This window comes from Apostichopus japonicus, chromosome 22 (assembly GCF_037975245.1).
Source record: "Apostichopus japonicus isolate 1M-3 chromosome 22, ASM3797524v1, whole genome shotgun sequence".
NCBI lineage: Eukaryota > Metazoa > Echinodermata > Holothuroidea > Aspidochirotida > Stichopodidae > Apostichopus > Apostichopus japonicus.
In genome coordinates this window covers 13,904,481-13,927,122 of record NC_092582.1, presented here as the reverse complement: position 1 = coordinate 13,927,122, position 22,642 = coordinate 13,904,481, and the positions used below count along the sequence as shown (strand labels likewise).

Genomic DNA, 22,642 nt, shown 5'->3' with positions numbered 1-22,642 from the left:
ACAAATTAAGTTCAAGGCACTACATAAATCTATTTCAGTTAATACAGTTCGGTTTGTTGTTCAGCAGTGGGTGAACGTGAGGCAAGTACACACATGTTGAAAATTACTAAAAGGTTGTTATTTAGGTATAAAACGGCAACAGTGACAAAAGTACTTATATTATCAAAAGATTTGGAAACTTCATATCTTTGCAATATAAAATGCTACAAAGATGTGCTTTTGACCTAAAGATGCAGGCAATTTCCAGCCAATTCTTGAGTTAAATTCAACTTGATATACCTATTAAAATATCCTTTAAAATAGCACAACTGTAGCTGATGATTATGCTTAATATCTGACTTGAATACTATCCAGGATATATGACTGCGAACCAATGTTGACTTTGAGCTGCAAAAGAAAGTCACCTTCCATATCACTCACAGTTCTTCCTTACTAGGTATTGCACCGGTATGAATAATCCAGATTGTTTTATTTCTACAAGGTGAAACATAAGTTGCTATTCTCTGTATATAAGATTTGACTGTAACCTCAAAACAACCTCTAAACATAGATTTTACCACATAAAAGAAACATGTAAATGTTCATTGTTCACCTGCATGAAGAACTAGCTAATTTTAAAACTTCTGCAATATACAGCAACAACTTCCAGAAGCACTCCAATCAAAGAAAGTATACACACACACACATTTTGTAAAAGATTTTCTTAAAGCTGTTTGAAATAATTTCTTCATGGGTAGCATTTATCGCTCGTAGACTACCTAATAGTACAGTAGTTTATCCTATTCTCTTCATGTTAAACTGACTGTACTTTTAACTAAATTTTATACCCATTTTTTTTTTAAACTTGATGAAAGCCTTTTTACTAGCACCTAGTATAGTATGTTAGTATAGTATGTTAATTCCTTGAACCTTTCGAACGTAGGTTATCGTGAAAATGTGGTGGGTCCATGATGATGGCCCATGCTACCTATAAACAATATTAAATCTACTTCTTACCTTATTAAAGGTGTGTAGTAGATTAGTAAGTTCTACTGACTGAACGACTGTTCGGCAGAGTCTAGCTCAATAATGCTGACCCCATACACAGTGGCGTAGGAAGGTACTTTTGAGTGGGGGGGCTGAAGACTGATGGCCGGCCTGGGGGAGGGGTCTAAGGGGAGGGGTTCCCCCTCCCCTTTGGAATTTTTTGCATTTCCAGGTAGCCTCAGATGCAATTTGGTGCAATATAGCACACTTCAACACCCACTCCATTTTGTAAACTTAATTTTGTATTTTCACCAGGCCTTAGATGCAATTTGGTGCTCCAAATGAGATTTTTTTTCTCATTTGGAAATGAAAAAGGGGTTTTCTGACTTGCGAAGCGGGGGGGCGGCGCCCCCCCCAGCCCCCCCGGTTCCTACGCCCTTGCCCATACATATCATATTCTGCCCTGTAAATACATTACCTCCATTTGTGACTTAACCCTGTTATAGATTAGACGCAACTATCATCTTGTATGTTCTTTACTTATTGTTTATATGTGGACGCTCGACACAGAGTTGCTACAAGGTGCTTTCTTGCAAATCGTTCAAAATAACTTGTCATACTATATCCTATTATATTACCCCCCAAAAAAGGGGGGGGATTCTATTGCACATCTTTCTTTGCAAGTTTCCTTTCTCTAGGTTTCATCTTCTTCATCAAAAGAATTTCTGCGAGTATTCCTGCTGACTGTGCTACTTCTATTCCTCAGGATCTTCTTATATGATAAAAGCAGTGAAGAGGCTATAATTAGTGCAGACCCAAGGCCACTGAATAGGCTAGGTGCAACTCCAAGAATCAGAAACTCCAACAGGAAGGCTGCAATGACTTCATTAGTTCTTAACACTGACACAATCACTGCATTCTCTACGGTAAAGACGTATGTGATCAATGCTTGACCAAAGAAGCCTATAACACCCAGCGCTACCATAGAGTATCTGACCATTCCACACTGAGGAATGGTCCATATACCAGATACCATATTGAAGGCACTCAGCAGGAGGCCTCCAATGAATGTAAAGTATAGCACCGTTTGAAATGGTCTAATATTTTGTTTGCCCATTGCACGCATGACCACAAAGATCAAAGAAGTCAGAATCATGGTCGAGAGGGCTGAAATGATTCCTTTCAAAGAGTTTTCCACCCCTGATCTGTTGCTAGGAAACAGGAATGCAGGTTGGGATACAATGACCACCCCTACCGCTGACAGGAGTACCACCGACATTTCCAGTATACGAAACGGTTCCTTTAGAAATATTCGGGCGAAAATACCCGTGAATGCGGGAGTCGCCTGGAAAATGGCAGTAGCATCGCCGACGCTCATATTCTGATAGGCGACATATTTCAAGACCAAATTTGCGGTGCCCAGAAGAGAACGCAGGATTAGAAATCTCATGTCTTTCTTGGTCGCTATGATCGGAATACGTCTCGCGATGACGATGGGAAGCGTGATGCCAAAGATCAGCCAGAGTCGAATGGCTACAATCTCGGTAGAAGTCAGGTCGTCTTTCAGAAAACTGACCACCACCCCCTGGACAGCAAAGACCACCGTTGAAAGCAGAGTGCAGAGTATACCTCTCTGTGAATAAAGGCAGTGAGACAACGTCTTCGGATGCAGGTTCTCGTTGTCAATCTCCGACGTATCTTCTTGCTGGATAGCGACGATAGAGCCTGAACAGCCACGGATATCACTTTTGATTTCCAGATATGATTCGCCATCGACAGTCGAACCCTCGGCAGTCTTCAGTTCGATTTCAACTTGTGCCATTTTCTTTCTTCAATCTGCGATCTTTGATCGATACAGACCTGTTGTGTCATCTAAAGAAATGAACGAAAATCGAGAGTAACTGAAAATGAAATGTATAGAGTCTACGTGAAAAGAAATGACCATACTTAAAAATATGTAAAAGAGAATAATTTATCCGGTATCACATCCCCAAGTGCAATGCAAAATGTTGAAATTGATATATAGACCCAAAGATGTATAGCAGAGTTTATACACATCAAATCATAGTAATGTATAAACGCTAAATTTCAAAGTCTGCAAAACTGCTGCGCAAAATTTCAACAGTAAACTATTCCCTGAGTACTTTGAACAACATGAGTACCATTACTTACAATATTAAGTACTACTGTGAAAGAAATGACAATTACTTAAAGGGTGGGAATACTCCCGCACAAAGAAACGTCTCATGCAGGGCACTGACCTAGTTTCGAATGAGGTGTATTGTTAGACACCACCAACGATCCCAGAAAATACACACACAGCTTGCTACCGTCGGTACTTAGACACTAGTGCACAGTCAATACATACAGCTACGGTCAATACCCACAACACAGTACACAGTACATAGTTGCGATGGACATCTCAGGTTTATAAGGTTTCACGTTTCATTACTGTCTGCATATTGTAGCGAGCGGAAAAAACCTTCACTTGCAAGCAACGGAAAGCTAACTTTTTCAGAGTGCGGCACACGGTTTGGGCGAGTCTTCAATGCCTTTAAAAATATGTAAGAGGGAATAATTCATCAAGTACTGTATCACAAATATTTATCTGCTTTATTCATCTGTTTTATTTTTGCTTGCTTTGCTTGCTTTATTTAAAGATTTATCTGCTATTGTGTGCACAGAACATATGTTTAGCATCTTATGAGGAACAGCTTCATAAACAGGTTTATGCATTCTAGCAGGGCCGTCTTAAGAGATCCCTGGGCCCGGCAATGGAGCGGGGCCCCTCAATCAAGTGAGTTCGAAAAAAGTTGCGTGAAAAATTGACATCCTTGACAATTGCTCAAGAATACACATGCCTGCATTTACCACCCCTCCCCATAGGTGTAGGAGCCTCATTTGATTTGGGGGGCTGTAACGACTTGCCCAAAAAATATAACCAAAATTTTTCACGCGCTCCGCGCGCGTTCCACATGTCAATGTGCATATCATCACATGCCAATAACATAAAATCATTTTCCGTGTTATTACCCTTCCATATTGGTTAGAATTATTGGGAAGTCGTTACAACAATAATGATAATAATTATATAATTTTAACCATTGGAAACACATTGCAAATTATTCTTCTTTCAGTAGGTGCCAGTGGCAGAGCTAGGGGTATTGGTCAGGGGGAGAGAATGGTCTGTAGGGGCGCTTTCGACACTATCTAAGCGGAGCGCCACTACAGGTTGGCGCGGAGCAATAGAAATTTTTTGAGTAAAGATACTCCCTAGATCACCGGAATTGACCCTTTCCATGCCTTGCTAATTTGCAGATAAACAAAGAATAAATATGTGTCATCGCCATTTGTCAGAAAATTGCACCAACAAAATGTGACAAATGTCAATAGGTATTTGAGAGCGCAATAAAAAAGTCAATAATCGCGAATAAGTAAAAAGTGGTAAAAAGCTGAAAAGGGCGCCAGCAGTTCATTTGAGTCCGTCAGGGGGGGGGCATCCCCCTGACTGTATGGAGGCTCCGCCACTGGTAGGTTCCGAAAAGTTCTCAGCATATTGCCCAAATTTTCACCAAAAAAATTGAAAAACACACTGCAAATTGTTATTCTTTCAGTAGGTGCCCGAAAAAATTCTCAGCATATTGCCCGAATTTCACCCAAAAATTTGAAAAACGCATTGCAAATTATTCTTCTTTCAGTAGGTGCTCGAAAAAATCTCAGCATATTGCCCGAAATTTCACTAAAAAAAATGAAAATCATATTGCAAATTATTCTTCTTTCAGTAGATGCCCGAAAAATTCTCAGCATATTGCCGAATTTTCACCCCCCAAAAAAAATGAAAAACACAATGCAAATTTTTCTTCTTCCAGTAGGTGCCTGAAAAATTCTCAGCATATTGCCCGAATTTTCACAAAAAATTGCTTGGGGGCTGCAGCCCCCCCCCCGCCTCCTACGCCTATGCCCCTCCCTATGTCGCGCATAAAGCATAAAACTTTAGCTGAATAACATACGTGATATATCTAAAAGCTGAAATACATTATAGAAGAGTAATCTTCCAGTTGCCCTCCATCCCTTCCCTAACAATACTGGACTCACCATTTGTAACACCCTTGTGTTGAGTCTTTTAACTGGGGGAACTAACGGAACTTGCAGCATTTCTTGATCGTAAACTGTTGTATGATTGGCTGAAAGTCAATCTTTTTGAGGTGTTTTGAGGTGTTGTAAGCCTTCGGGCATTGTATATTCCAGGGTTGCCAACTCAGATTGGAATATTTAATGTCAAACTCTCAAGTGTTTCACCAACTCTCGTCACAAGTTGTCAAGTATCGAATTCAATCAGTCATAATGGCCTATTCAATAAGTTTTCCTCCCAGATTAAGACATGGGGTTACTACGATTGCGGGGCCCCTGACATCGTGGGGCCCTGGGCCAGGGCCCAGTGGGCCCATGCCTTAAGACGGCCCTGCATTCTAGCATCTTCACTGTACTTAAATGCATTAATCCAGAACTTCACACTTACTTGAGTTCAAGTATCCTGTATAGGCTCTGGGGACATTTGAGCATCATGGGCACTAAGTGGAAAAGCTTCACATGTTTCCCAACAGTGCACATGTTGTAGTCTGAGGCAAGGAAGAAGAAAAATTGCCAAAGAATGTTTTGTGTTGAAATAGTCAATTACAAATGCATAAATTTTTCAAAGCCTAAGTGAAATTTCCGTAAAGATATCAAGAAAATGCTACAAATTTGGAAAATTTATGTTTTCTTCTGCGATTCAAGTACCAATGTTGGTGTTTTTTTAGGAAGGCCAAATTGGGTCACAATTAGCCAAATGGCCACTAAAATCTAAAGGGCCCCCCGACAGCAGCATAACTAGGCCAATGCAGTCGCTCATGGCCTGGTTATAACAACAAACAATGCCCATCCTATCAAGAAAATAGATAGTTTTCTCCTGACACCCACCAAAATGGAAGAAAAAAGAAATCTTGTCCTCAACAGAGAAGGGTATGGGTAAAGCGCTTTTGCTTTTGCAATTGCAAAAACCCAGAAGAGATCTCCTACTTAAAATCCTATATCCCTGCATCGACAAAGGAATTACATTTTTGGAGCCCTCGTTTACTTTGCACACAAAGAATATTAATCTTCGAAGAAATTTCTAAATCCCAGCTCCATGATATTTTTTTTACGTGTGAATTCAATGGGTGTAGAATTTAAGGATAGGGCATGTGTCTAGGACCGTTGTGTCCCACTTAAGACATGATTTGACCCCCTACAAGTGGCTAAATAAATTTTGATAGCTGACTGCCTCTATGCACCCCTGGGAGATTGGGGTCACACGTTTTAGCGATGGGAATTTAGGGGTGCCACATTACGCAGATCTTGCCTGTAAGAAAATCCGCCCTAGATACCCCACTTTTTCCGTAAGAACTGGGATACCCTACCCGACCTATGGCTCATTACTTTTTACAGAAAAAGTGGAGCAGCTATTGGACGGATTTACTTATAGGCAACATCTGTGTAATGATATGTAGAGGGCATGTATAGAGGTGCCAAACATAAAAAAAAATCACCCAAGACCAGACCATGGTTGGGCTTGGGTGAAGTTGGATTCTCCCTCAAGGAGCGGTCTATTTATATTGCTGCACACCTCTCCTTGCTTCCCCACTTCACCAGTCCCAGAGAAATAAGGTTTAATTTTGGATGGCTAATTCTTTTTCTTCTCGGGCGTGCATTTTCATGTCAGTCGAAATGCTCCTCGGTCGTGCCAAAACACATTATTATTAAAAAAGCATACGTAATTGGTGGCGTAGCCGTAGTTTGATGATTATGGCGTTTCATGTAGGCCTTGTGATACTAGCGCCAACGACTACCATGGTAGTACCACCTCATTTTCCACTAGAACTGAAGACCCAAAGTGATCTTTGCTACTATAATTCCCGTCACAAATTACGTTCACATTCGGAAAATAACATTTCCCAACTGACAATTTTGACGTGTTTACGAATGTACATAGTTTTAATTTTATTCTTTACCAGATCCTGCAAACTTACCTTTATTTCGGCAATTCTCGCAAAACCAGTCTCCCCTCTATTTTCATGCACTATTTGTTAAATTATTCAGTGGCCGGCCTAGTACAACTAGGTACAAGTAAGATTGAGACAAATTATTTTACTCTCTATTGACGGTTAACCACATAAATAAATCCCTTCATTTTGCGCTTACTCTTCCGTTCCATTAAAAGGTATTCAAGATCGCTTAAACTGACCTTAATTTCTTCGCTTTTCTCTATTTAATTTGATATCACTCCTTCGGTCAGTGTGATTTTTTGGAAAACCCGGCTGTGAACGAAAGAGTCCATAACAACTGATGACGCAATATAATACGCTTGATGGAAATCAAAGAAACTTCATCACATGATGTAAAGAGTTGGAGTTATGTGATGCAATTGCAGTGAAAGTTAAACCGTTGCAGCTTAGTGTGCTCAGTTAATTGTAAAGCCTTACAACGCCCCCCCCCCCCTGTCCAAGGTCTGAAGAAGGACCAGACAACGGGTCGGAAACTGCAAAATAAACCGTTCGCGTAGTCAGATAACGTGAATACAGTTTCCGGCCTACAAAACAGGCGCGTTTGGTAGGGTATATACGTCACCAATACTGCTACTTGGGCGGCAATTTCACAATGTAGCCAGGGAGTACATATTGGGGTGTCACCCCTCCCCATTTCACAGATTTAGATAATACTAGGCTAATGCTACAGCTTCCGGCGGGGCTTTGTAATGCGTTCCACTCAGAAATTGAAGTCCTCTTTTGAACTGTATTTCTGTGCTTTAAAATCTCTTCAAAGAGTAAAATATACAGTTCTAAAACAACATTCATTTACAAGTTAGACACTGTATGAAGGCGTCGAGTTACGTTTGCCTATACCCAATCCGCATTTAGTAATTACCTGATTGGTTGCTTCCTATCCCTTCTTAAAACTAATGGCAGATAAAGTGAACACGTGTACTATGTAAATCTGAGATATATGAAGCAAACCTGTCGTCTTTACAGTTAAAATTACAATAAATATTACATTTATTGTTGGGACATTGAGTTACACGATATGACCTGAACCCATACACAATTGGAAAACAAGTTACCTTTGCAATCATATTGACGATTCTCAGGCATTAGATACGTTTATAGCTTGAATGTAAAAGGATTGATGTGGTATGATTGGTATATTTTTTTAAAGGGATTGAAGACTCGCCCACACCGCGTACTGTCCTCTAAAAAAAGTGAACTTTCCGTTGCTTGCAAATGAAGTGTTTTTCGCTACAAAATGCAAACAGTAATGAAAGATGATACTTTGTTGTCTTTTATCTGGACATAAAATATCCACGGCTATGGCAAGCCATGTGGGACAAACACCGCATAATATATCCGCGTATTAATTTGAATATATACGCGTATATTTGAATATATAAATTTGGCACGGAAGAAGCTCCCGTTCTCCTTTTCTCTATTCAGCTTTCCTTCTTTCTTCCCCTTCCGCTCTCTTCACCTTTTCTCCTTTTGCCGACAGACCCAAAATTTGCCGACAGCGACCAAATTATTGGGGGGTGTGACACCCCCTCCTACACCCCTCGCTCGCTACGCCCCTGACGGCCAGTTCCCCCAACATTGATGCAACATGAACTCATAAATCTCTTCATGTATGTATAGCTGAGTACAACATTTTCCTACATCGTCAAGACTGTTTGTACCATTTAAGAAAGAAGAAATATAGTTAAAAATAATTCAGATTTGTAGTTTTAGGATGGGGGTGTCTTTGGTCTGATATGGGACCTACTGACCTTAGTGTGTTCTAAAAGTTTGTTTGAGAAAACAAACTCTTCCCCGACCTGTCTGGTAACCAAAGAAAACTTATTTCAATCTGCGTCGCAATTTTGTTAGCGGGTTAGCATGACCGAAAACGGTTCAGTTCCAGACTGACATTTGGGTCAATTGTGACCCTGTTGTGTTTAGAGTGTTGATTGTGTATTGTATTGTTCTACTATTCATTAGACTTCCCTGAGGGTAGAGCATCATCAAAAGTCACATCAATATAAGCGTCAACTAAACTTTTATGATAGAACAATAATGACATCCAAGCATTGAAGAAAATATGCGATTTTACTCATCAGAGTTTAATCTCATGCCTGGGAATTGTAAAATGCTGTCTAACCTTGTCGATTTTCTTTTTACAAAAAAATACGTATTTCGCGAAAAGCGTTATGATGATCACGTGATCCTCATCGACCTATGACCTCAATTGATGTAATTATGCACTTAGCTATGTTTACTGTATACTGCACTGTACTGAGATAAAGTCAGTATATTAACATGTAACAAATGGAAATTAAGCACCGTAACTAGCCGGAAAAGGGACAATAACCTCTCATCGACTTTTGACCTTAAACGCAGTAAACGTCGACGAGGAAGAGGGGAGATTCAAATCACTGAGTGAGACATTCAATAGTCTTTTAATGTGTGAAAGCTCGAGGGCAATACATAGTTTCATTTGCCGATTACTTACGGTATCGTATAAGCACACACATTGCCACAAACGCACTGCTGCATGTAAAGTTGGACTAGCAATTATAACTGTATTTTTTCATCTTTTTAGTATATCTAACTTTTTAATATATTTATAAATTAAGTGTAATATTTTCAATTGAACATGTTACATCTAATTGTCCTCTTTATCAAGAAAAAATAAACCTCGATCTGTAGAACAAATAAATAACATATATAATATGGACGCTGTATGATATGCATGGGACATTAAAGAAAAACATCAGAAAATTACTAGTTTGGTTGACACTCCCTGTGTCGATATATATTTGCTAAAAAACTAACGCTGGAAGGAATAATACAGCTAAGTTCGTGACCCGCTATAGAACGATACATGCATGTGACTTAGATGCATCTCATTAAGTATGGAAGATGACAGATTACAAAAGAATTCTAAATCAGATAATCCACTTTTCTGAACATATAAGTTACACATCAATTGTATTGAATTTGAGCAATGTTTTGTGCTACCTATATATAGGCCGAATTCTCACCATAGACGGTCACTATAGTTTTGCAACTTTGTCACTGGGCTTCCAAAATGACTCATGGTTTGTTTTCTGTAGTAATATTTTGTAGTCATGTTTTGTAGTCATATTTTGTAGTCATGTAGTCATATTCTGTATTCATGTTTCTGTAGTCTTAACATATTTGGGTATGGCCTATCATTCACTGTATGTGTGTACTTTCCAGTTTATGGTTCTGAAACGAATATAGCTATATGTTCCAATCGTTGCGCAGCACATTCATAATTGATTATTGTGATTTCTCTATATATCCTCCATCCCATCCCATCCCACACCTTCAATCTCCCTCCTTTCGTCCTTCCCCTTCATTCTAATGAGTCCTGATTCTTCGGATAACACTCATGGACTGGTCTCTTGTCCAATGTCCAGATCACAGCAAATGGAATAGCAGCAAAACTGAGGACAGCATTCAACAGGAAGACGCTGTTTGTTGAACCAAAATAATCTTTCACGATTCCTGTGGAGAGAAACAAGAGGAAAAACCTACTCATGATACATTTTAGATCAGGGTTGTCCAACCTTTTGCTGAGGAGGGCCACATGGAATAATTATGATGAAGGAGGGGGCCGCATGAACCCTACGCTCGATATTTCGATTTTTTGCCCGAAGTCCAAGGCAACAAAATGTGAGCACTGCGCGCGGAGCGCACTGATTTATTTTCCTTCCTGATAAAACAGATGAATAAAGTCCAGCCGCCCCCTCCCCTCCGCTGAGAGTGTCACACAAACTGACCTGTATGCAGTTTTTTGGACCCAGAAGCTTCGAATGATTGATTATATAGCTTCAAATTGTTATCAATAAATCTGCTCACTAAAATTTCGCACCGTACAGCATCTCTGGCGGGCCGGACGCAACCCTGCGGCGGGCCGGACTGTGGCCCGCGGGCCGTAGGTTGGACAACCCTGTTTTAGATTCACCGTTTTATCAACGGACAAAGAATACAGGAAAGGGAAAGCACCTATCATATCTCTCATAACCTATATATATATATATATATTTATATATATTTATATATATTTATATATATATGTATATATGTATATATATATATATGTATATATATATATATATATATATATATATATATATATATATATATATATATATATATATATATATATATATATGTGTGTGTGTGTGTGTGTGTGTGTATACATAATATAATAATTTCGTAGCAATTGCCTGAGGCGACTTACCAGAAAACAATCCACCAAATTGGTAACACATGCCTTCTGATATAAACGTCATAGATATGCCATCTCTTAAATGATATTGACATAGTAATGTAGTCATCAATCCACAAAGTGCAGAATAGTGATAACCCTGAACGAAACCACTGATGCACGTGACGGTTAGTGTGATCCCGTAGCTGGTAGAGAAAACACTTATCAATAAACTGAGTCCATTGATCACTAACGGCAACAGACACCCAGTAACTGCATTCATACGGTTGAAGTAAAACTGTAGAAATGCTAAAGCGCTTCCCGCTATCCCACCAATGCCACCCGCGCTGGACAGGTACACGGCCATCCGTGGCGTGAAACCTACCGACTCTCCGAAAGACACAAGAAAAATAGCCCATGATGAATAAACATACATTGACACTCCGGACAAGAGAAAACACATGGCGAACTTTCTATGACGAAATGGTGATGCAAACATGAGCATGTAACGATCAAAGTCATGAAGATGTGAGGGTGGAACATCTTTTGTTACCGCCACAGATGAAAGGAATGTTTCAGTCTTGGCAGTAGATTTCATGGTGACACCAACCAGTACACAATTCCACAGTAAGGCTCCAAACAAAGTCAAGGCAGCCTTATCGCCATAATGGTCAATCAAAGACGCTAAGATGGGCGGAAGAGTCGCCACGCCTGCGAATATGCTGAGTGATGTCAATGAAATAAGGGTAGGGAAGCTCTCAGGGAAATGTATTTGAAGATATATGAAGCTTGGCAGGGTCAGCAGGCCGAACCCAATACCTGTAAAACAGAAAAGAAAAGAACAGTTGTTTCCCCCTTAAAAGATGACCATATCAAGTTTCGTGTACCCCATAATTCACAGGGAAGGGAGGGAGAGGATTAGGGTGCACGAGAATGGGGTGAGGGTTGGGTGATGGTGAGGTTAGGGGTCGTGTAAGGCTAGGCTGAGATAAGAGTGAAGTTAGGGTGAGGTGAAAATCAAACAGTGATATTTCCATGCATCGATGTCTGAAATTACCCGGAATCAACACACGTACACTAAACATTTGTTCTACAAGTGCAGTTTGTCTGATGATTGGCTTGTAGCATCTAGAATGAATATAACATGCTATTAAAATAAGCTTGGAAAACTGGGGACCAAATATATGGAACGCGAAAAGGGCAAACATATTTCGTTGTCTAAACTAAGTTTGTTGTTGTCTAAACTAAAGTTATTGCTGCTGTTTTACCACGTTGTTGCTCAAACTCACGTTGATGTCTTAACTTTCGTTGTCCAAACATACGTTGTTGTCTAAACTTACGTTGTTGCTATCGGCGCTGTTCAAAATTGTTTAACCGCGTAATGCAAACCAGAATGCAAAATGCATGGAGGTTTCGATGACTTCAGTACACTAGAAAGTTCTGCTTGTTAGTATAAGCAGAACTATCTTTTACTATAGAAATGGCCGGAACCACCATTTTTTTACAATGACACTATGGCATTTTAAACACAGGTCAGTCTGCTGTACGTGGCTATACACACAATAAAAGGGGTCTTGGAGGTCGGCCAATTCCATTTGGAGTCACCAGACGCAAAATTGTGGAAACCTTGTTTTATAAGCTACCGTATCTCTCACAGACCAGCCTATCAGATAACATGTGCGTTACAACTCATACGAATAGGAGGCTGCACGGTAAACAACTTTTAAAATGTTATAGGCTATGCATATACGTTGTGAATGTCGGAAATCAAGTACAAGGAGTGTCGATCTAGACAAAGTACCAGCATCATGAAATACTGCACTTTTAATCTGATTTCATTGAGGCCCATCAACAATGTGTAGAGATAATTTGGGAATGTTGGAAATCAAGTAAAACGAGTGTCGATGATTGTTATAAATTTTTGACAATTTTTTGACAATGTGTTACAACAATGGAACTTTAGATAGCAACGAAAGTGTAGACATCAACGTGAGTTTAGACATCAACGTGAGTTTAGATAGCAACGAAAGTTTTAGACAGCAACGTGAATTTAGACACCAACCGTAAGTTTAGAAATGAACGTGAGACTATAGACATTAAGGCGCGTCTAGTCATCAACGTGACTTTATACATCAACCTAAGTTTAGACTTCAACGAACAACAGCAACATGGTAAAATAGCAGCAAGAACTTTAGTTTAGACAGCAACAAACTTAGTTTAGACAACGAAATATGGTTGCCCTTTTCGCGTTCCATACAAATATACTACATGTCGGTGACAGTGATGACTCATTTCAACATTAAAAGTTCTTAAATTGAGCCGTGTATACCTGAAACTGAGTGGAACAGAAACAACTGCCAAACACGAGTTAAGAGAAGCCCGGATGCAACGTATCCAAGCCCAATGAGAATCCCACCGCCGATACCAAGTTGACGAAAGCTGCTGTAATTTAGAAGATATCCTCCGACCGGAGCTATTAATGAAAATAAGAGAGACATATTCAAGTTTTAAGTGCTTAAATATATTCTTGCATATTTTAATTTTTGCATATCAGGAAAATATATCTCTTTAATGTTCTGCTGTCGCATCAAGTTCCAGTTTTATGTTTATCTATGAGTAAATACACATTGTATGTGCCATTGACTTGAAATGAAAGCATCTCACAAATACAAACGCGGTCATATATAAACTGGGAAACTTATCATCGTCAGAAAGTTTAAGAGGAAGATTTGTCCGTTGTTTTGTATCACTACACTTCCTATATGTGGTTTGTAAATAAAAACTGATTTAGCGGTCATCAGCATCAACTTAAAAGTTTTAAAAAAAGCAACACCATTGTTAAATGTTTATAGTACTGACAAGCATCCTTCGTGAAAGTTCGGACTACTGAACGTATATCTGCTTCAAAATGTTAGGAGAAAATATCATCAATATCAGTGTGTCAGGAGAAATGCATGTATCAAGCTAATGTCAGCAAGCCAATGTTGAAATCAATATGTTATGTTTATATATCAGTGTATCAGAAATAATATCAACATGTCACAACACAATATAAGCATGTCAAGAATAATATCAACACAACAATTTTTTTTTAACTTGAGAAACTTTTGAACTTTTGTTTTACCCCCATCAGCGTTCATACGCGGTTTAACAATTTTCAAGAATTTATATCATATATGACACAATTATAATATCAGGGCGTGTTAACATCAGCATCGATATTGATGTATACACTAAAGTATAAGTTTGTCATGAACCAATACCAGCATATTAGACCTGATCTCAGCATGCTACGAGTATACCTTTTACCCGCTCCCCGAGTCGTTTTCTACCTTGTAAAAAATAATGGACATTACTGGTACCGTACAGTACAAAAAAATAAGAAGATAAAGGTTGGATGAAACGATTACGAAAGCGCAGAAGGGAATTCGTATATACATCTGCCACATCCGCGAAAACTTGAGTTACACAACAACAAATCTGTCCAACTGAAGCTTTGAATAGGCCTAGTAATAACGTTATACGAGCGTCACTGTATCAAGTGAATGTATCATGTTCAATATTAAACGCAACCATGCCAGTGGCGTAACCAGTGGATAGAGAGAGGACGGGTCAGGGAGAAAAGGTCACCCCCCCCCTCCCCCAACAGCAACAACAATAAAAAAAAACAGGATAAAAGAAGGAACGAAGGAAAATTTGACAAAAGACAAAACCTACTGGAACCGAATAAACAAATTAATAACATTCATATCCTATCCACCATAGGCTACTTGTTATAATATCACCAATAACTATAATATCACAGTGCCATTATCTGCTTCTCATCGTATGACTTCATGTTATTGTAATGTTGTACCGACGACAGTGTCAGCTTGTCTGAGTAGCCCGAGTCTGGTCCCCATCTAGTTTGTGCTTGTGAGGCTCTTGTTCTGTATCTTTGGAAGGTAGATGGTGTGGGGCGGGATAAAGGGAAAGAATTCAGCAGTGCAAGACGGGCGATATGGAGGGGAGAGTTCCGGTGGTAGGGGGTGAAGACTGGTAGGGAGAGAATGGTGGTAGGGAGGGATGGGTGATCGGGTTAAGAGGGACCAGGACGAGATCGTCAAGGAAAGGAGAACAGGATGGAGGGTGGGAGTGATCGGTGTAGTGACGGGAGGGTGATCGGGAGAAATTAAAGACCGGAAGAGGATGGGGATCGGTAGGGGATGGTGATTGAAGGAAAGTGGGAAGACATGGAAGTTGTAAGACCTTAGGAGAGGGGAGAAGGAAGGGTATAGTTGGGAACAGTGTTTAACATGGATCTTGTAATTAGCTAATACGTACAGTGTATGTTTCATATGCAAGTATCCTTATGACCACCCTCACCCCTGTACTCCATCTCACCACTTGCATAATAAAGAGCATAGCAACTAAGGAACGAAATTATTGTGGGAGACGAGGTAAATGGTCAATTTTAAACTTACGATAAAGTGGACTCTGTTGAGACTTTTTACTAAACTGGGAGGGCACGATCCCTATGTGCCGTCCCTGCTTGAAGGAAACAATTATCATCCGAGATGGAGCCTGGGTATGAAAAGCAAACAACTTGAACCGCTCTCATCCCAAGTCCCCTATACATTGATAATTTGACCATGTGATCTTAACGGCGTTAATCTCAAGGGAAATATAAGGCGCCCTTCCGATAGGAAATATATAGTAGGCTTGGACCAAGAGTGTACCGTAAAGGCCGCCCCTGTAGGCTTCAGATGACAATTAATCCCACAAACGCAAACACACCAACAAAATAAAAGCACGTATAATGTCACAACATTGTGTGCAGACCTATTTATAATCTTATTTAAAGCCTATGCTTCAGAATGCATTATTTCACATCTATTTTTTCTTGGGGTGGGGGTGGGGGGTGCTGGCGGAGGACCCACAGACCCCCTACATGAGAGTCGGCTTCAACAATCCCAGAGCCACACAATTCTTTTTTAATACCTTGGATACGCACCTACATGGGTATGGTCTATATACATGTATATTTTACTTGTATAGAAAGGAAGACACAGGAAACGGTATATAAAATACTAAGATATCCTAATGGTACAGCTTTCTTTTTTTCTCTAACTATAGGATGAATGTGACCAAACGTATATACAATGATCGGTTGAGATGATCACTAAAAAGAATCCCGATCAGGAGGCTTGCGAAAAGAATACAATGCTTAATATTGAATTCAAAATATTTGAGCAATGCGCTGCATGTAAGACTGTATAAGTTGCTCGTAGTATATATGGATAACAGTGTTGTGGCTGTGAATATACGGAATTACTGTCGGAGAAAACGATAGAAGTTGATTCACTTAGCTAAAGCCCCTTGTTTGCAGGAATGGAAGATGAAGATGAAGATGGCAAGTTTGACACTTTTTGTTCTTATCGTAAAATGTTGAGGAAGCTGAATTTTAGTAAAAATGGATTACTCATGAAGAGAGAGCTGCGGAACTCTTTGTAAGGTAACACTACCTGTTTTTGTTTTTTTTTCGTTTCTTCTTTTTCTTTCTTTCTTTCTTTATAATAATAATAATAATAACTAAGATTTATAATGCGCTAATTATAAACAAAATAGTTGTCAAAAGCGCCATACATATAAATATGAATAGAAAGAAAAGCAAAAATAATAATGCAACAATGAACTACAGTTACAAATCAAATTGAAAAATGTTTAGCATAGAGGTAGGTTTTTAGTTTAGATTTGAAAAGTGATTTATTAGGTATACATTTTAAATGGTTTGGGAGGGAATTCCACAATTTGGGACCAGAAACTGAAAAAGCGCGGTCACGTGGCATAAGTAATAACTGATTTATAGGAAACAAACTGAGATGAGATACTTTATTCATTCATTCATTGAAGCCGGGTGACAACCAGTTTCAATTATACGATTCACTTCTTGTTATTATTATTATTATTATAATTTCTTCATGCATAACTGATTCGTGTATTTATAACAATTAATGCCTCAATACTCGTATAGCTGAGTCTGTTTACCGTGTACGTAGGCAAAAGTTGGCAAATCTTCCTGAACGCCTTGCCTTGGTTATTGGCCGTTAGGTACATTCCAATTGGAAATTTAAGTGATTCCGTGCGTTTCGAAAAAGGAAATACATAAAATTATTCATTTTCAAAAAAATGGAAATACGTTTGAGCTGCTTATCCGAGGTGGGAGGAACAGAAGTGCAATACATTTCCCCCCAAAGTTCTTCTCACGATTTTTCTGGACAGAACTACACACATTGTACACTGGTATAGATTATAGCTAGGACAATTGGAAAGAGGAACTGGAAAAGACACAAGATAATTAGGTATATTTATAAACATCTGCGCATCACTTTTTTTTTATTAAACCTAGACCAATAGAGCAACATTTTTTAAAATTATTTTCATACTCACTTAACATGTAAGCTATTGCACACTGTAAAGTAAAGGCCCATCCAACAAGCATGTTCGTTGTCTGTAGTTTTTCCACTACGTAATTTAGGATAACGCCATTTGCCTTCATGACTCCTCCAAAGAAAAACAAACGCACATACAGAAATATAACCGGTAAACCTCTCGACACCGTTCGACTCATTACACCAAATGCCCCCTCTGCCATCGTCAAACTTTCAATCATAAATAAATGAGTTCACCAGTGCCAACTCGTAGTTCCCAGCGCCAATGCGTAGCCTATCTTTGTGTACGACAAGGAGTCGTTTGATTGGTAGACCTATATGCACTGTGCGTCTGTCATTTATGACGTAATCCGTTAAGACAAGAAACAACAACAACACAGCAACAAATCCGAGAGCATATATAGGTATTAACAGTCTCACAATCAGTAGTTCATGTTTTTTGTTCAAACTAATATGAAGTTCCACGTCATCATTTTGTAGTTTCCTCATATAGTACCACCTGAATCAGTATAATTTATTGTGTGTCAAGTTAGTCGTTTTGAATGGTGGGCCTAATGCACTCATGCGCTTCTTTAATTTATGACGAAACCCAATCAAGGAAAATATAAGAAAACGAAGGCATATATATAGTTATTGACAGTCTCAATATCCGTTTGAGAGAATTTGAGTTATTGAAAGCATCAATATTACTGACACTCGCACACGAAAGAGAATGAAAAATGTACTATATAGAGGAATTTACGTGACTGTTCGAGCCGCAGACTCGCTGTATATCAATATTATACTCCTAAGCGCTCCCCTCTGTGCAGCACGACGCGCAACTTTACGGACAACTTTCAACATACGCCTTATACTACAAAGTTAACACTTTCGCCATACTTCGATTGGCCTCAAAAGTTGCGCTACGTGGTAGTTAAACGTATTTCCTCAACCAATACATATGTTAGAACTGTCTTTTGTGCACTTTAAAGAGAATGCATTCTGACAATTTTACCTCTCAATTCACCAATACAATTACACAGTGTACTATAATCCGTATCACTAATTGAGAGTCTTTCCATTCAAAGCAAGATTACATCCCCCTTTAACATAAACAAAAAGTAAAAACTTCGTCCACTCGAAGAACAAAAGAGGAGAAAAATGCCTTACCATTGATATAAAATTCAAGAATGATTGGAAAACATTTAGGATCGTCTTTTTAACTGTCAAATTACATGTTATAAGATTTGCATAATCTTGAGCTATGTTTCCATCTTCCTGTTGCATTGCAGGGGCGGATCCAGGGGGGGCCCGGGGGGCCCGGGCCCCCCCTTTTTGAAAATCCTGATTTTTTTTTACCGCGTTCGAGGGAAAGGGCCCCATGCGTGATCAGTGGCATAGCTACGGGGGGCCTGGGGGGCCGAGGCCCCCCATGAAATAGGCTGGCCCCCCACTGGGAATGGGGTAAAAAAAATGTTGTAAAAAAATAAAAATAAGTGCGATTCACTTATATTTTTTGTTCAATAATTTGGGAAATAGAGTTACACAATTATCTCGTCTACATCTGGCAGAATAAGAATAATACAATATCTGTAGTAATCATGAGAATGGTCACACAGCATGGCATGGCAATGGTCGATGCGACGATTTCGACCATATACCACGAACCTTGTTGTGCTGCGCGATAATCGATATCTGCTGAAAATATGTTCAGTGCTTCCACCTAGCGCAACAATCTATCAAAAGATTGGCTCCGTTTGTACTGAGCCGAGGTATCAGGTTTTCATATATTGCCTCGAGTCAAATGAATATATGCAGGCGCGGATCCAGGGGGGGTCCGGGGGGTCCGGACCCCCCTGCTCTTGGCCACAAAAAAAAGAGAGAAAAAAAGAGAAAGAAAAATAATTAAATTAAACGCCAATTTTAAACATGTAGGACGTCAGAAAAGCGGTTATCCTCACAAGTCATCCAGGTGTGTCTTTTCCGTCAAATGAACTATAGTGTGCACGCGTGCTACACGTGCCAAAAATGCCTAACGATCTCAATTTTCAGACCGAAAAGTTTCAAACTTGAGGTGGCGTTCGAATTTTTTTGGGCGGTGAGGTTACAGAGCGGTAGGCTGCTAGGATGCGCTAACGAATTTTTCATGAGCAAACCCCTCACCCTTCCAGAATCCTGGATCCGGCCCTGAATCAAACAGTGGTGACGGAACGGGAGAGGATTGGGGGCTAAAGGCATTATGATTTTTGTATCATCTCAACTCATCTGATATATAATACCATATTTCATAGATTGTTTTTTTCTCATCAATTGAGAAATTGCAGATATGAGATCCATATTTTCAGGCTAGGTATACATGCTGCTTAGAATACTCGGGAAGTGCCGTTTCCGGCCATCTGGGGGGTTTGTAAAGCCAAAAATTTTCTTGTACGCTCCGCGCCAACCGATGATGGCGCTCCGCTTAGAAAGTCTTACGTTCAGGCGTGGCTGGACCAGTCAGACCCCCCCTGTCACAAATCCTGCATCCGCCCCTGATATGTCATTGAATATTCCACAAAACAACTTTTTTATGCCCACGAAACTGTCGAAACATGATTTTCACTACTGGTAGAGATATAAAATATTGGGAATTCTGAATTTCCTGCAAACATGCGGCTGTGCCTGTTCAATACTCACTACTGTATCGCCTTAAAAAATGATGTAAATAGTTTCTCCAGGACCGTATCGTATCGTGGGTATCGAGTGCGTCTGATATACGAACGTACGTAGTACGTACGTACGTCTATGATGATATGCACTGTACTGTACTGATAAAAACATAGGTGAATTTCACTCCATGGGAGTGATCACTGAGCACATTCCGGTATAAGAGTGAATTTCCACTCCATTGGAGTAAATCTTAACTCCTAATAGAGTTATATTCACTCATATTAGGAGTGAGGGTTAACTCCAATAGAGTTAAATTTCACTCTTAATTTGAAGTGCGCCGAGTGATCACTCCAATGGAATGAAATCCACTCATTTGTTTTTAGAGTGTTGCTAGATATATGAAGAAGAAATTTACATACCAATACATGTTATCGGTCATCGATTGGCACAAAAAGCCAGATTCTGATGACAGCTGCCTCAAGAAACCCAATAAATGGCCTAATTAGCACCAAGCCACCAATGTGGACCATTACCGAAACATCGATGCGTGTTAGTCTTCCATCCTCTTCCTCTAATGCTATTTAAGTCCACATGTGGGCATATCCTGCAAATCTACCGGTAGCCCACAGGGGTTTGAGTTGGGAGAAAGGCCTTGACAGCTTGAAACGACAAATGATGCCAACTTCCCTCAAGTTAAAAGTCTGGCTGAGTTGGCAAGGCCAGTCAGCATGAAAGAGAAAAAACTTTTTTTGCATTTCTGTCACCAAAGTTGCACATCTTTTTGGTTGCTATTTTGCCTCACAGGTATGCCATCTCCTGCGATCTGGGGGGTGCTGAAATCTCAAATTTTCTCTGTACGCTCCGCGCCAACCAAGGTGGCGCTCCGCTTAGATAGTAACCTCCGGCCCCCCACAAGAAAGAACAGCCCCCCATGGCCCCCCACTCAAAAAATCTTAGCTACGCCACTGTGCGTGTAAATTTTTTGTAAAATAAATTTGCAAAAAGAGTACACCATCATTCTGATAAAGTGAAGGTGAGAGGGGCACTCTGACTGCATCCATAGTCTCCATCTGGAAGGGGGCATCCAAGATGAAATGGCCTGGAGTAGCCTGGTAAAAAGTAGTTTGCATCACCACCTACTACTCCCCAAAGACGTAAATCCCAGCTCATTGCTCGAAATTGCAAATATATGCCCGGCAAACCATGAATACATGATTTATTGGAAATAAATTTTACTCCAAACTTTCACGAAAAGTAGCACCAGATTGCACCGAGGACCTCCATATTTTGTGAAATTTTCCAAAGGGGAGGGGGGCACCCACTCCCCTTAGACCCCTCCCCGAGGACGACGATTAGGCATTTCCCATCTGGGCCCCCCCTTCGGCGAAATCCTGGATCCGCCACTGCATTGTACACAATTATAGGCAATTATGCACAATAAGCATTACAACGTTTTTTTTTTCAATTGCATACGTACCATACGTATATATACGTATCATTCAACGCTACTATACCAAAACAGGCAGGTTCTATTATAGAATAAAGGTGACGTAAATATTCTATGTATATTTGCTTACAAAATAATTTGAAAGGGAAGAAACTTAACAGTTAAGTTTTATATAATGTTAAGTTGCTGCGAAATGGCGCTTTTCCATTGATTTAAGAGCAGTCAACAACTCCATGTGAAAAATCACCTTGCAATATATATAGACGTAATTCGAATCTATATATCAGAGCTAACAGAAAGAAATAAGAAACATTTGGATTAGCCCAGTTGTATACCTCCTCCGCGTTAATCCCACAAATCGCGTATAAGCAAAAATTGTGTTTTGTTTTTTATGTTTGCTTTTGCTTTTTGTGCTTTGTTTGTATGGGGGGGGGGGGGGATAGACATATCTAGCGGAGCGTGAATCAAACTTACATCGGATTAATTTTATCTGATAAGTAGGAGCGTTTTGGGTGATGGAAGAATTGAAATGATGAAGTTCCATAGAATAATTTCGTATTATCCCCACTACCAATTTGGTATATTGCGTATATGACATATATTCGTTTTAACGGTGAGCCTAAGAACTGCACTTCTTTAATTTACGAGGTATTCCGATCTAAGAAAAAGAAAAGCCCGACATCATATATAGATATTAACTGTCTCACAATCAGTTTGTTATATAAGGTGAGTTATATCGTCGGTATAACATTGAAGAAAGAATAAATATATTTCTTGATATAGGCCTATAATGAATTCGTAAACCTGTTTTATGTATTTACTTGAACTGTATCAAGATTAATTCCGGTTTATGAGAGTCGATGTCCTTTACAATACCGTGGATGGGATG

At 39.6% G+C, this 22,642-nt stretch overlaps 2 protein-coding genes across 6 annotated transcripts; both read right to left on the bottom strand.

Annotated features, from left to right (window-relative positions):
* Positions 1–1,361: 1,361 nt before the first annotated feature.
* LOC139964349 (solute carrier family 35 member G1-like) lies at positions 1,362–7,477 on the bottom strand. 5 transcript variants are annotated; one of them, XM_071965888.1, is made up of 3 exons: positions 7,229–7,476; positions 5,486–5,585; positions 1,362–2,838 (listed from the first exon to the last, which is right to left on the bottom strand). In XM_071965888.1, exon 3 carries the CDS (start codon positions 2,786–2,788, stop codon positions 1,661–1,663), a length of 1,128 nt encoding a protein of 375 aa, XP_071821989.1. In that variant the 5' UTR covers positions 2,789–2,838; positions 5,486–5,585; positions 7,229–7,476; the 3' UTR covers positions 1,362–1,660. The 5 variants fall into 5 exon arrangements, with proteins under 5 accessions (XP_071821989.1, XP_071821988.1, XP_071821990.1 ...); XM_071965887.1 differs by having other exon boundaries at positions 7,014–7,475; XM_071965889.1 differs by lacking the exon at positions 5,486–5,585 and having other exon boundaries at positions 7,014–7,477.
* A 1,812-nt stretch (positions 7,478–9,289) lies between these two features.
* Positions 9,290–18,472, bottom strand: LOC139964343 (monocarboxylate transporter 1-like). Its single transcript, XM_071965871.1, has 4 exons — positions 17,677–18,472; positions 13,577–13,720; positions 11,281–12,066; positions 9,290–10,541 (listed from the first exon to the last, which is right to left on the bottom strand). Exons 1-4 carry the CDS (start codon positions 17,897–17,899, stop codon positions 10,390–10,392), a joined length of 1,305 nt encoding a protein of 434 aa, XP_071821972.1. The 5' UTR covers positions 17,900–18,472; the 3' UTR covers positions 9,290–10,389.
* Between the last annotated feature and the right edge of the window lie 4,170 nt (positions 18,473–22,642).

Bases quoted from the DNA above. Each gene is read 5' to 3' on its own strand.
- LOC139964349 (XM_071965889.1), bottom strand. From the start codon at position 2,788: ATGGCACAAGTTGAAATCGAACTGAAGACTGCCGAGGGTTCGACTGTC.
- LOC139964343 (XM_071965871.1), bottom strand. From the start codon at position 17,899: ATGATTGAAAGTTTGACGATGGCAGAGGGGGCATTTGGTGTAATGAGT. The intron at 12,067-13,576 runs GTATACACGGCT...TCTGTTTTACAG, and splicing joins TCTGTTCCACTCAGTTTCAG to GTATTGGGTTCGGCCTGCTG. The intron at 10,542-11,280 runs GTAAGTCGCCTC...TTCTCTCCACAG, and splicing joins ATTTGGTGGATTGTTTTCTG to GAATCGTGAAAGATTATTTT.